We start from the raw sequence: 15,435 nt of genomic DNA on the forward strand, positions 1-15,435 counted from the left end.
AAAGGAGAAAGGGGGAATGTTCTAGTAACAAACGGGGTATGCTTCTCTTGTTATGGCAGTGTAAACTCACCAACACTCAAACACTTCAGTCCACATCACTCAAGCAAGTGACTGTAGAAAACGCGTCCATCTTTCTTAGAGACTTTAAGATTTCTAAGACAGCTAAGTTTTATGAACAACACCTGCCCCAAGTCAGATTTAAAAGGCATAAATTTCTGTCCCCAATGCAAAATATCTTGAAATACTTACAACCTTATAAGTACCTAACCATTTACTGGAAAAATTGCAGATACTAAAACTAAAGTATAAATAAATTGATTATAAATGGTCCATCCACTATGGAAAACAATATGGCAGGTTTTCCAAAAAAGTTAAAAAATAAATTATCATATGATCCAGTATTCCACTTCTGAGTATAAACCCCAAAATATCTAACATTAATTCAGATACTGGCATACTCCTGCATGTAACAACAGTAGAACAATCAATAAAACAACTTAGGTATCCATCAAGAAAAGAGTAGAGAAAATGTGGCAGATACATGAAGTGTAGTATGACCTAGACTTCAAAGGGAATGCAATTCTGGCCTGTGTACTGCATAAACAAACCACAATGACATGCTAAGTGAATTGATTCCAATATAGTAGAGCAAATATTCTATAATTTCACTTACATGAGATTCTACAGTAGTCAATTTAGAGACAAGATAGAAAGGACGGTGGTTGTCAGGGCTGGAGGATGGAGCCCTGAGTCAAATGGAGTCAAATGAGTTACTGTTTAATGGGTGGAGATTGTGTTTGGGAATATGCAAGGGTCTGGAGAGAGAGTGGTGATGGTTCCAACAGTGTGGATGTACTTAACACCATGGTACTGTAAACTTATACACGGATCAGTTATAATTGTGTGCATTTTATTACAACAGAAACTGAGCAAGCATTCTTATTACTATATACAAAACCAATTGGTTAAGTGTTTGACAAGTTTATTCATTATACTAAGGCACCATTCTTTGGACCCACCTGAAAATACCTGCCCATTTCTTAAGCAATGTTTCATTGTATTGATCTCTTATTTCAAATAAAAGGTCAAAAAGTCGGTTGACTGGAAAGCCATAACCCTAAGACACAGAGAAAAAAAAGGTAAGTCAAATATGTCTAAAACGTTCATTGACCTAAATCAAACTGCCTTCAATCAGGTCTCATCACTTCAATCCGAACTTCTTGTCTCACACTCAGACACTACAGTTTTCCACACCATCCAGGAACCCGCCATTCTCTCATATTACCACACCACACATCTGTCTCTACTAGTTTACACATCAACCGTCTTCCCAGCACGTGACATTTGCTCAGAAAAGTGTCAGTGAATAAGACAAACACTTTTGACTTGACAAGAGGTAAACAGAACTGTAAATGTGCTGGTGTTACCTTCTTTACTATTATTTGATCAGCTTTGTCTTAAATGACAAAACACTGATTTCTTCCTTTTAAAGAAAGGGATGAGGATGATGATGTCAATGACTACGCCCACCCCCTCAGTATGAAGCTGGGAGGAGGATTTGGAAGGAAACGTCAAAGGAGCTGAAATGCCGAAGTCTGGGGGATAATGCTCTAAAAACATCATGTCCATGCATGAAATCGTCAAAAGATAAACTCAAAAGTGTATTAAAACATTACTTTTCTTAAGAAATGGAACGTTTGTTTGTTTTTTACGCATCTGTGTTTTGCATGCATGCATATCTGTGTACTACATGCAGGGGCTGGAGGAGGACATCAGATCCCTGGAACTGGAGTTACAAATGGTTTACAGCTGTCACGTGAGTGCTAAGAATTTAACTCAGGAACTCGTGATTGTCCTGCCTCTGCCTCCTTCAGCAAATCCTACCGGCATGTGCCACCACAACTGGCGTGAACTTGATGTCTATAACCATCCTGGAGCCTTCATACAGTGACTGATGGAAGCAGAGGCAAACACCCACAGTTAAACACTGAACTGAACCCATGGAACCCAGTGACAGAGAGAGAGGAGCGATGAGCAAATTGGCAAAGAATGGGCTGGCAAAACCAGCAGAGACAGCTGATCTGAACAGGGGAGAGCTCATGGACCCCAGACCGACAGCTGGGAGGCCAGCATGGGACAGATCCAGACCCCCTGAGTGTGAGAGCCAGTGAGGAGGCCTGGGCAACCTATGGGGCCCTGAGCAGTGGATCAGTGTTTATCCCTGGCATACAAATGGACTTCGTGTGTCCATAACACAAAGAGGGATGCTCTCTCAGCCTGGACTCTTAGGGAAGTGCCTGGACCCTGCCCTGAGTGAAATGACAGACTCTAAATATCCCCTATGTGGAAGGAAGTGGCAATAGGGTGGGAGGCTGGGGGGGATGGTGGGGGGTGAAGGAGGAGGGGAGGGAGAGGGAACTGGGATTGACATGTGAAGCAAGCTATTTAAAACTAAAATAAATAAATAATTACAAAAAAATGGAAAAAAAAAGAATTTAACTCAGGTCTTCTCTAGGAGCAACAAGTGCTCTTAACCTCTGCGATCTCTCAAACCCTACATTAATTTTTTTTAAAGTAAAAGTTCTTTAAGGTAGTAAAAGTGTCAATTTAAAAAATGAAAAATTATGAGACATTCTTTTGTTTCTATGAAAAGACACCATGACTCTTCAATTAGAAGATATAAACTTAAAAGATATCATCATTAATGTAGTATAAAATATGCCTAATAATGAACTTATCAGTTTCATGGAAAAATGAAAATAATGAATTTCTTAATAATTAAAAATCACTAATGTCTAACCTCTAACATATTTCAAAGCAGTTAAGTTCAGAAACAACTAGGCAGGTGGAATTTCTCTATAGCGTCAGAGCTCAAGAGGTGGAGGCAGGACATCAGGAATTCAGGCTAGCCTGGGCTACATAACAGGATCCAGTCACAAAGAAGGGAGGAAGGAAGGTAGGTGGGTGAGTGTGCTTTCAAAGGTTTACATAAACAGCACTATTGCTTTTCCAATGTCTCCATTATGTAAACCTCCTTTAGCTTTTATTTGATTCTCAGTAGCATTCCTTAGACCTAGCAAATACTCTGGATTCATTTATTTCAATACACTGATCCCAGAACTGTTTGTAATGGTCTTACAAAGAGATAAGGAATTTGCACACAATATAAACCCACATTCCTACTTAGGATGGAGTAAATCCTGCATATTACAGCAGGATGACAACAGAGGTAAACTTAGTGCTTAGTGATCCCATCACTTTATTCTCTTATGCAGTTAACAAGCAATTGACAGTCCAATGACAACATAAAGAACAGTGGTCCCTAAGGCACTCTGGATGTTTAAAATCATTAAGGAAAGCAAAAAGCTCCCTTGAGTTACTCACAGTAGGGCCCCTAAAATTAAGAAAGCCCCAAATAAAACTTATCAATACAAGGAGATCACTATGATAGATTCATGTATCATAAAATGTATGGGAAATAACAACCACATTCCACATTACTCTGGTGATAACTAATAGGTCATTCAAATTAATAAATATATAAGGTAATAAAATAATTTACAAAGAAGCTTGTAGAGTACTCTCCTTATATTTAAGAAGAAAGAAAACAGCTATTCAAAGACTTGTGATGATAAAGCAAATAGTTCATAGCACCATTTCCTAGAGCACACAAAACATATTTGTATGTGTATGTCACATGTGTGTAGGTACCCAGAAGCCAGAGGCATCAGATTCCCTAGAGCTATGTTTACAGGCAATTGTAGCTGCCTGGCAAGGATGCTGAGAACCAAACTCATGTCCTCTAGAAGAGCAGTATGAACTCTTAATTGATGGTGGATATCTCAAGCCCCCAAAGCATTTTTTTTAATTATGGATTTACAAAGTGCTCTAAGAGGAAGAAAAAGGTTCAAAGGTCACATGGACTGGGAATGCTGCACAGTAACAATAACTGGGAATAATGCATGTAATAGTGCATTGTTACATGACTGGAAGATCCTATACAGTCACACATACTAGGTAAGACTGAGTCATAACATGTGCTAGGGAACACTGCACAGTCACATATACCGGGGAATTGTTGTGGAATATTACTTTAACTAGTATTTGCTTACCAATGTAAAGATGTGTTGCTTTGCCTGCCTAAGGTACCGATTGAACTAATAAAAAGCTGAACAGCCAATAACCAGGCAATAGAGGGATAGGCGGGGCTGGTGGGCAGAGAGAATAAGTAGGAGAAGGAATCTAGACTTGAGAGAGAAGAGCAAATGCAAGAGACTTTTTGTGGGGCAGGGCCCACCAACTAGCTCCCAAATCATGACTCAGAAGCTTATTATTAGTTATGAATGCCCAGCCTTATCTTATTCTTGCCCCACTAGCTCTTATAATTTAAATTAACCTGCTTCTCTTCGTCTGTATTTTGCCTTGGGGCTTTTATCTTTCTTTTTGTATGTCCTACTCCATGTCTATCTGTCTGGAGGCTGTCTGGCTGGCTGGCTGGACGCGCGTGTTTCCCTCTCTTTCTCCCGTGTTCTCTCTTCTCCCCCCACCTCTCACCCAGATTCCTCCTCCTTATTCTCTCTGCGTGCCAGGCCCACCTAACCCTCTACTGCCCAGCTATTGGCTGTTCACCTTTTTATTAGACCAATCAGGTACCTTAGGCAGGCAAAGCAACACATCTTTACACCATTAAACAAATGGAGCATAAACAAATGTAACACATCTTTGCCTAGTTAAAGTAATATTCCACAACATGGAATACTGTATAGTTACACAGTAGGGGAATGCTGCATAGTTACATATACTGGAAAATACTGCACACCTAGCCACATATACTGGGGAATATGGTATAGCCACATGTACTTGGAAATACTGCATAGCCATGTCCCTTTGGAAGCCTAAAGTATACATACATTTGTTCTGAGAAAGGTGCTGACAGAGAAACTTTTATTTCATTTAACATTTCTGAAACATTTTTAAACTACAGATACCTTTAAATTTTTTATTATATTTACTTGTGTGTGAGGGGTGCACAGATGGAGGTCAGAGGACAACTTGTGGGATTTACTTCTCTCCCTCCATTATGTGGGTCCCAGGGACGGAACTCAGGTCATTAGAGTTGGTTACCCTTATTGCCTGTTGAGCCATCTCACCAAGTCTAGGTCATGTTGCTGTTGTTGGTAATTACCCTACCCTGACTCTGAGATCTTCCTATGTAGCCTAAGCTGGATCAAATCTAAGACCCCCCTGATACAGCCTCCTGAGGGCAGAGGTTACAGGCGTGCACCACCATGTCTGGCCTCCTTATTCTAAGTCACGAAAAGACTATATTTTTACTGAAATGGCTCAATGTGTTAAAAGGTGCTTGTATCTTCTGAGCTCTGTCCAAGCTTCAAAACTACACAGGAGGCGCTGCACATGGTTTTGGGTAGAAGACTAGCAATCTATAAATAAACATTTATCACCACTGATTCACTATCACTAATCTACAATATAATAAAATACAGTCTATATGTTTTATGTCCTTGCACTCTCAAAATCATCACCAATTGCATTTTAAGTTACCACCCACCTGCAAAGTGTCTGCAAAAATCACAATGAGATTCTTCAACTCCAGAACAAGGTCAGGGTCAGTGCAGTAAGACTGTAGGGATGCACAGGGACACACGAGGAAAATAGAAACAAGTTAAAACTAAGAAATAAGAACCTGACACTTTGTTCTTCAATGTGGGAGACTGAGAACAAAACTAAAATCCGGGTTCATTAGATCCAAGGAGCTGGTCTCTCCTCAGTTACATGTGTAAAAAGAGACCATAACATGATGCGTAAAAGTTCATGCGAAAGAAAGGCTACTGTGTTTTTGTGAATCTTTAGACTTTTGAGAAATTAGTTACAAACTCTAACAGTGGTCTCCATATACACCATACATTCCTACTTTCACTATTTATGTATTCTCCATCTTACAAAAGACATATATATTACCCTTCCCAATATAAGAATGGCAATTTAAGTATTTCTTAGTAATTAGCCGAAGGAAAATAATACTTTTAAAAGAACAGAGTAATCCACAGCCTCTTAATAACACTGAAGATTTTAAATGCGAGCCAGGCGGTCATAGCACACATCTTTAATCCCAGCACGAAGGAGGCAGAGGCAGGCGGATGAGTGAGTTCCAGGACAGCCAGGGCTACACAAAGAAACTCTGTCTTGAAAAACAACAACAACAACAACAAAAAGATATTTAATGCCATGGAATTAATAGGAATATGGCATAATTAGAATCAATTTCAATATAAACCATGGTAAAATGCATCATTCTTAGATGCATGTGGCACTAGATTTTGTTCCCAGCATCCCCAAAATGCTTTATTCACTAAAATATTTTTAAAGTTTTATTGCCAATGTATCACAAATCTATACGCCTAATAAATATAAACAAAATGTATTTATAATCTAAATATGATAAAATTCCTCTTTTAAATTTTAATTACTAGTTATAGTATCTGATTACAAACTTTTAAATATAAGGCTACTTTATTGAAGATAAACTACTACAACTATCTTAAATTTATGACCAATTATGAACCTATAATGTTTATAACTCTAGCATGTTAGCTATTTCCACGAAAGGCATTAAGAAAATAGTTGGTCATTTAATTTTAACCCATTAAAAAAATCTCTCATTACATGAAGGTTTATTATTTCAAGTGAGTTCAAACTGTAAAAACTGTAGATTTTCAAATCTACACACATTCTGAAACAAGTTCTACTGAGTTTTATGGTAGAGTTGATTTTGGAAACAAAACATCTGGAATAATTAAAACCCCTTTCTTTCTTCACAGTGTTGCTCGGTGGTCTACTGAAGAGGTCAGCTGAGACTAATGGTGCTGGCCTACTTCTTCATTTTCTGTAAGGCTCAAATAAAATTATCTTCAGACACCCCAGGCAGCTACAGAACCAGCCTGACAGACAGGCAGAAGCCTTGATGGTATTACTTACAAATCTGAGCACTTTCCCAAAAAGGGAGGGTGATAAAGATGCACTTTTCCCCATTATACAAATCAAGTTAATTGTAATTGTTAACATGAATGGTCTTACTTACCGAGTGGGCTCGAAGGACAGCAATTATCTTTGAGAGGGCCATGTTCCACAGTTCATCAGTGTATGCCCTGGTTACTAATCCTTGGGTCACATGTAAAATGTGATCTTCCACCACAAAGAACCTAAAATGGCAATTACCAACATAGCATGTGTTTAGGGAAAAAGGGAGAAAGCGCAAGTAGAAAATAATTATTTCTGACATTCAACAAACTTTAATAAAATTAGTAATAGTTTCTTCCATATTAGATACATACCCTACAATTTGAGTGAAATATCTTCTATAGCCATCAACTGTTTCATGCTTAAAATGAAAAATAAAAATCAATTTAAACCAATAAATACAGTAACATAAAAGTTTCAAGTCACTATAACTTGATTAATAAATATTTATTGAGAGCCTACTAAGTTCTGCTTACTAATTAGGTACCAGGGATATATTCGAAAATAACAAAAAGCCTTTTCTCTCATGGATTACACATTCAGAAGCTTTTATTATTGTGTGTGTGAGTACATGATGTGTATCTGTGTGGACACACATGCCACAGCACATAAGGGGGGTGGTCAGAAGACAATGGTCAGCTGTCTCCTCCCACCTTCACTTGGGCTCCAGGAATCAAAGAAAAAGCCAGGTCAGCAGACAGGCAGCTCTACCCACTGAACCATCCTGCTGCCTGGGCCATCCTCCCCACTGAGCCATCCTGTCCGCTGAGCCATCTTGCAGGCCCTCATGGAATGTACATTCAAAAGGAGAGAACTATTAAATAAGTTAGACAGTAAACAGGACTTCAGAGCCTACATCTGACTAGTGGAAGCCAACATTTTCTTTCACGTGAGCTAATACCTCACTGTCCTACCTAGTTCCAGATTCTAGGCTTGCCCACTGTGATCTATTCTCACACAGCTATCAGGTGATAGAGTTCAAGTAGCTACGAGCACATTAAATCCTCTACTAAACCTTTTTGTTTGTTTTTTGTGGCAGGAGTTCTAGTCTCAGCAGGAAGAGGCAAAGGATCCCAAGAGTAAGCTGGGTGGCGAGACCAGATAGTATCGGTGAGCTCTGGGTTTGCTTAGAGGCCCTGCCTCACAGAATAAAGTGAGAGAGAGAGAGACGGAAGATGATTTCCCTACATTAATCTCCAACCTCCACAAACACTAGCACGTGTGTGTGCATGCACACACACACACGCACACACAAGCATGCATATACACACATGAAACTACATACAAACACATGAGAATGTGAAAAAGATATGGGCTGGGATAGTAACTCAACTGGTAAAGTGGCTGTTTTACACGCATGAGAACCTGGGTTCAATTCCCAAGAACTTATGTTTCAAAAGGCATGTGTTGGGGCTGGAGGGATAGCATAGCAGTTCACAGTGTTCACTGGTCTTGCAGAATATCAAGTTCAGTTTCCAGGATACATGTCAGATGGGCACCTGCACCCACATTCACATAGCGCCCACACATATGTGTGTGTGTATGTATATATGTATATGTGTGTGAGATTAAAAATTAAATTCTAAAAACAAATAAAGATGGATATTAGAACACATGTTTATAGTGATAGAGACAGATCCATGGGGCTCACTCGCCAGTTAGCCAGCTTAGTCAATTTGGCAAGTGCCAGGTCAATGAAACACTATATCTTAAAAAAAAATCCAATACAAAAGGATCATTTCTGAACTCACAGATACATAAACAACAAAAATAAACTCAGCAGGTCACACTTATGTATATGTAGCAATAGTAACCAAAGAAAATGAGGCCACTGATTTGAAAAGGAGTGGGGGGGGGACACGAGAGGGGTTGAGTGGAAGAAAAAAAAGTGATACAATTATATTTTAATTTAAAAAATTATCTTTCTAAAATACAATGTGGACAGCACTTAAGGAAGACTCAAGGTTGTCCTCTGACCGCCACATACTCCATTTATTTTTGACCCTGCCTGTTGGTGTTGTGCTTGGGATTGAACTCAAGACTTTGTGCATAAACCCAGCACTCTATCACTGAGTTCTGACAAAATTATGTGCTGTATAATTGCCAATCAATATACAAAGACATACAATATCTCTAGATACACCTCACAAAGCTCCCTCATGCCTCTTTGTGTGAGCTACTCTGCCAGTCTTTGGCCACCTGATCCCATTTTGTCCTATAGTTTCGTCTTTTCAAAAACTTCAATTACATAAAACACACTGTACCAATTTCATATATCAATGTTTTCACATAAAATGGTGCTTTAAAATGCATCCATAGCTGGGTGGTGGTGGCGCACGCCTTTAATCCCAGCACTCGGGAGGCAGAGGCAGGTGGATCTCTGTGAGTTCGAGGCCGGGCTGGACCGACAGCCTCCAAAACAATACAGAGAAACCCTGTCTCGTAAAACCAAAAATAAATAAATAAATAAAAGTACCCATATTGTATATTCCTCTGTATATCTAAGCATAATAATATGACTATTCATAATGATGTAATTTGTCTACTAACGAGTTCACAGACACTGAGAATAGTTCTAGGTTTTGGTATTTATGAATAAAGCTACTATAAACAGTCATACATGAGCCACTATGTAAAGACATGTTTTCATTTCTCATGAATTACTACCTAGGGGAAGTCTAGAATTGTACAATAACTTATTGTTACAAATTGTCAAACCATTTTCCAGTAATGATATTATTTTTATACCCACCATAAGTATAAGAGAATTCTAGTTGCTGAGTCCCACATTCTTACCAGCATTTGATACTGTCAAGCTTTATAATGTAAGGCATTCCATAAGTATATGGCAGTAATTCACTGTAGATTTTATTTACATTTCCCTGATGAAAAATTATACTGAACAACTTTTTCATGTATGCATATCATCTGCGTATCTGTAACAAAATGTCCATTTAAATCTTTTTTGCCCGTTTTTAAGCTGGTTTATTTGTCATTAACTGTTGAGAGAGGTTTTTAGATGGCTTTATATCGTGGTAATCTTAATAATGGACTTTAAACCCCCAGAAGCCCCAGATTACAAGAAAGGAGATGTCTTACAGGAAATCTACTTTAAGCGCTCTAGGTTTGACCTTGTATCATGAAAAACTCCTGCTTTCCTATGCCATAGACCCTCTCAGGATAAAAGCTGTAGCCTATCAAACCTACCTGGGGCCAGGCGTTGGTGGCGCACGCCTTTAATACCAGCACTCGGGAGGCAGAGGCAAGTGGATCTCTGTGAGTTCAAAGCCAGCCTGGTCTACAGAGCAAGTTCCAGGACAACCTCCAAAGCAATACAGAGAAACCCTGTCTTGAAAAACAACAACAACAAAAACAAACAAACAAACAAAAAACCTACCTGGGTTTTTGCCTTCATTTAGGTTATAGTCAGATATTTTGAGGTATTTTTTCAATGTAGTGTCTATGAGCATTTACAAACACATTTAGACATGTAAATGTCACCATAGCCACACTTTTTAGCTGAATTATATTTTCCTGTCAGATCCCCAGTACATTTAAGAAAAATCTAATTTAAAAAGGAAGTCTATCTAGACGCTAGAAAAATGGCTTAGTGACTAAGAGCCCTAGCTCTCTTACAGAGGATGAAGGTTTAGTTCCCAGCACTCATGAGGAGACTGACACCCACCTGTAATTCCAGTTCCAGGGGATCTAATGCTCTCTGACCTCTGAGGTAACCCTAGTCACACATACAGACCTACCTCCAGTCACATACACACAATTAAAAATGCTCTCCTGGCCTCTGAGGTAACCCTAGTCACATACAGACCTACCTCCAGTCACATACACACAATTAAAAATAAAAGCACAAAGAAAAAGTCTATCCACTGTCCTTTTTGTTCATCGTGACAGAGAATCCCAGCACACAGTTGACCACAGTGTCAGAAACAAATTACCACTCCCTGGCATTTTGCTTGCTTATGTTTTGAACTCAACGTCTACCTCCCCGAATAGAATGTAAACTCATGAGAGAAGAGACTGACCCCGTTTTGTTCACTATTGTACCCTTGGCACCCAGGTCAATCACTAGAAGTGGTAGGTGATCAATAAATATTTATATGTGAATGAGCAGTGACACATGCTCTGAAAACTAAAGCCAGGTACGGGCTGACAGTAGAGTACCACTGCACAGGAAGCTCACACTCACCACACTGGACTGCGGCTGCAGAACCAGGCGCGCTTGCTTCTTCCTTTGCTTCCGGTAGTAATTTTCAAACGTTTCTTCATCACCCTAAAGCGCACCAGGAGAAAGATGGTCATGACCCTGCCTCCCACCTCCCTCCTTCCCTTGCCCTCCAGCTGAGAGGGCCTTCTTCATCCTCTGGGGATCATGTTAACTTTCCAAATTGGAACGTAAATGACAAATGGCATTTCACACAGATGGTAAGAAAAAGAGTTTGGTGTTATAGCTTAAAAAACTAGCTACTAAGAACTTCAAAATAACTATGTTACTGATTATGCAATACATTAACTGAAATTGTTTTACTAAGAGTTTGAACAAATGCAGAGGATATGACATTAACCATAATATTAACTTTATTTGAACAGAGCCAAGTGTCATTTACTTAGGATACATGGATAGCTCTCATGTACAGAGTTGACATGTATCCCTTACTTTTGAATTCCTGCTAATAGCATACTACCCTTACACAATTTTACCTGATTTAATATATTTTGTCCAAATGTTGTATTTTCTAATGTAAAATGTTTTAGTGCTTATTTTCCTTTTGAGCTTACAAGAATCTTGATGTTAAAATTATCACTTCATTTCAGGCATAAATTATTCTAATTAGTACTTAACTGATCCAAACAGCATAAACATGGGCTATGTTCTAATAATGAGTAAATAAAATATAAATTTGTATTGAAAATTAGTAACTTTTAAATTTGTATAAAACAGAATAGTTTTGTTTGTCCATTTTGTGGGTTAAATTTTTATTATTAATTCAATGGTTTTTAATATTTAATGCTCATTGCTACTAAGAGTCCTGAAGTTCTTTTTCTTTTAAACAAAGCCATGCTATGTAGCCCTGGCTAGCCCCCAACCTACAGAAGCCCTCTTGCCTTGGCCTTCTAAGTGCTCAGAGTACAAACACGCACTGCCATGCTCAGCTGGAACTGGACGCTTTAATAAGGACTTTATTACATTAGCCATATCCTTCCACTTGAAACTCTGCACTGTGACTTAGAGAATATGATACTTAAAAGGATTCCCTTCACTGGGGATCATAAAGCCAGAAGCCGATCCACTAAAAAGACTCCCAGAAAATAAGAGTGGTAAAGACCAGCAGTGGTGGTGCACGCCTTCGATCCCAGCACTCAGGAGACAGAGGCAGGTGGATCTTTGTGACTTCGAGGCCAGCATGGGTTACAGAGCGAATTCCAGGACAGCCAGGGCTGTTACACAGAGAAATCCTGTCTTGAAAAACAAAACAAAAAACAAAGAGTGGTTAAAAATATTCCTAAAGAAAATCGCAACAAATACTCAGACCACAGCACAGAAATCCAGAAGAAATGTTATGAAACAAGACAGAATAATTTCTCCAAAAGTCCATAATGCCTCAAAAACTAAATCCGAAGATCTGAACAGATGAAGTGCCAAGGAATTCATGAGAATGTGTTTTATACCTCAATAAGGGTTAAACAAACACAAGGTGACGTGATGAAGGTGAACTTGGAGCCGGACAAAACAGCAACATGAATGAAAAATTCATCAAAAAAACAGAAATTCAGGAAAAGAACCAAGTATAACTCAATGGAAAGTGCCACCAAGAGACTAGACCAACAGGAGAGAGAACAGCAGGCACTGAAGAGACTAAAAGAACAGGACAGAGTACAGGCATTGAGATAAAGTTGAGGAAACGTCAAACAACAAAAAAGAAAAAAAATAAGAATGACCAGAGCTTTCAAGAATTCTAGACACGATCAGAGCAAGTCTAAACATCCACAGTGGAAACAGAAATGAGCTGCAACCAAAGGCACAGAAAACACTTTTAAGGAAATTACTGCCAAATGGAATTCCAAATCTAGAGAAACACGGGTACCTTAGCACAGGAGAACTAGAAGGTCTAAACAGACCTGATCAAAAAAGAATCCATCCGTGCCACATTATAGATAAAATATCAAGACTACAGGTCAAGAAAGAATGCTGAAAGTTACAGGAATAAAATGCCAACTCAGGTACAAAATCAAACCCTCAGAGTTACATCAGAGCTCTCAAGAAACGCCCTGAAAGCCAAGGAAGCATGGAGTCATCTACTTCAAGCCCTCAGAGTTAATAACTGTTTCACCAACACTCTACAGCCAGCAAAAGCATCTTTGAAAATTGAGAGAGAAGTAGAAACATCCAAGATAAGCACAAACAAAAGTGATCCATGACCACTAACCTAGCGTTGCAGGATGTACTTAAAGCAATCACAAATACCAGAGAAATAGATAAGCCTATGAGACCCACAAAAGAACCAAATATATCCAAGTCAGTAAAGCAGAGAGTCACTAGAATGAACCAGAGAAGAAGAAAAAAACAGACACTTTTCAAAATGGCTGTCTTTCTTTAATCCCAGCACTCGGGAGGCAGAGGCAGGCGGATCTCTGTGAGTTCGAGACCAGCCTGGACTACCAAGAGAGTTCCAGGACAGCCTCCAAAGCCACAGAGAAACCCTGTCTCGAAAAACCAAAATGGCTGTCTTTTTAAAAGACAGATCCCCTTATATAGACCAGGATGTCTTCCAACTTGTGATCCTCCTGCCTCAGTCTCCTCCTCAGGCTATGATTACAAATAAGTTACACCAGGTCCAGCAGTAAAATCTTTCGAGCCTTAAAAAAAGGAGGGAGGGGTTGGTTGTGAGCCTAGGCATTAACAGCTCCTAGTAATGGGAGATACCAAGCCTGAACTGGCCATCCTCTATAACCAGCAAGGTCCCAACAGTGAGACTAGGACATCAACCCAGTCACAAAACCTTCAACCTACAATCTGTCCTGCCTGCAACATGTGCTGGGACAACGGTGTAGAACCTGTGGGAGACGGCAACCAATGACTGTCCAACGTGAGGCCCATGCCACAAGGGGAGCTCCCGCCTGACACATCTGGATGGCCAGGACCCAGAGACTGGACAGCCCAGAGACCCAGGATAGAACCAAACATGACCTCAAAAAAAAAAAAAAAAAAAAAAAAGGAAGGAAGGAACATCAATGAAATGATTCCTTATGATATTCTGCTACTCACAGATCGGTGCCTAGCCCAATTATCATTAGAGAGGCTTCATCCAGTAACTGATGGGGGTAGATGCAGAGCCAGGGGAACCCCACAGAAGAGGGTGAGGAAGGATTGTAGGAGCCAGAGGAGTCTAGGACACCAGGAAAACATGGCCCACAGACTCAGTTAAGCAGGGCTCATAGACACTGAAGCAACAGGCATGGGTCTGGAGCTAGACCCTCTTTATATATATATATATGTGTTATGGTTGTATAGCTTGGTGTTCTTGTGGGACTCCTAACAATAGGAGGAGGGGGTCTCTGACTTTTTTTTTTTTTTTTTTTTTTTTTTTGCTGTGCTTGGGACCCTTTCCTCCTACTGGGTTCCTCAACCAGCATGGGTTTGTGCCCAGTCCTATTGAAACTTATTAGGTCATGTTTGGTAGATATCCCTGGGAGGCCTGCTTTTTTTTTTTTTTTAAGAGAAATGGAGAAGGAGTTGATCTGAGGGAGAGGGCAGGTGCGGGGAGAGATGGGAGGGGAAACTGTAGTCAGGATGTAATGTATGAGAGAAGAATAAAATTAGAAAGAAAGAAAGACAGAAAAGAGAGAGAGAGAGAAAGGGGATTTAAAAAAAGAATTAAAATAAATCTGTCAGAAAAGAACTAACCACAAAGTTAATATGCTAAAAAGTAGTATATAACATAATTCAGCTTGGCTTATAATAAAAGACATGGAACATCATCCAGATCTGTGAGCCCAGCTACTTAAGAGGCTGAGACAGAAAGATTGCAAGGTCAACATGGACACCTTAGTGAGACCTTGTCTCAAAATAAAAGTAATAAGAGCTGAGGTGCTGGGGATGTATCTCAGGTAGCAAAGGGAGGGCCTAGCATGCACAAGGCCCTGGGTTCAATCACCAGCACCACATAAACCAGCCAGTGGTGGAGAGGAGAATCAAGTTCAAGGCCAGGCTGGGCTATATAAGAACCTGTCAAAAATGAAAGAGAGGGAAAGGAAGGAAAGAGAGGGAGAAAGGGAGGAGGGGGAAGAAAAAGGAGGGAAAGAGGCAGGGATAGAAAAATTAAGTACTAACAGACACAAAACCATTCTCTACCAAACTCTACATGATTGGAAGGACCAGCA

The 15,435-nt window shown here is 39.6% G+C and overlaps 1 protein-coding gene across 4 annotated transcripts in view; it reads right to left on the reverse strand.

The window, feature by feature from the left end:
- Exoc6 (exocyst complex component 6) overlaps window positions 1–15,435 on the reverse strand; it is a 145,052-nt gene that overhangs the window by 81,159 nt on the left and 48,458 nt on the right. For all 4 annotated transcript variants that reach the window (XM_021224794.2, XM_005063646.4, XM_021224805.2 and 1 more), the window contains exons 9-13: window positions 11,243–11,326; window positions 7,353–7,399; window positions 7,100–7,220; window positions 5,570–5,641; window positions 1,020–1,117 (exon numbers count right to left, since the gene is read on the reverse strand). In XM_021224794.2, coding sequence (XP_021080453.2) covers window positions 1,020–1,117; window positions 5,570–5,641; window positions 7,100–7,220; window positions 7,353–7,399; window positions 11,243–11,326 — 422 coding nt within the window. The remainder of the gene's footprint in view (window positions 1–1,019; window positions 1,118–5,569; window positions 5,642–7,099; window positions 7,221–7,352; window positions 7,400–11,242; window positions 11,327–15,435) is intronic.

Source organism: Mesocricetus auratus, unplaced genomic scaffold, assembly GCF_017639785.1.
Source record: "Mesocricetus auratus isolate SY011 unplaced genomic scaffold, BCM_Maur_2.0 Super-Scaffold_4256, whole genome shotgun sequence".
Taxonomy (NCBI): domain Eukaryota; kingdom Metazoa; phylum Chordata; class Mammalia; order Rodentia; family Cricetidae; genus Mesocricetus; species Mesocricetus auratus.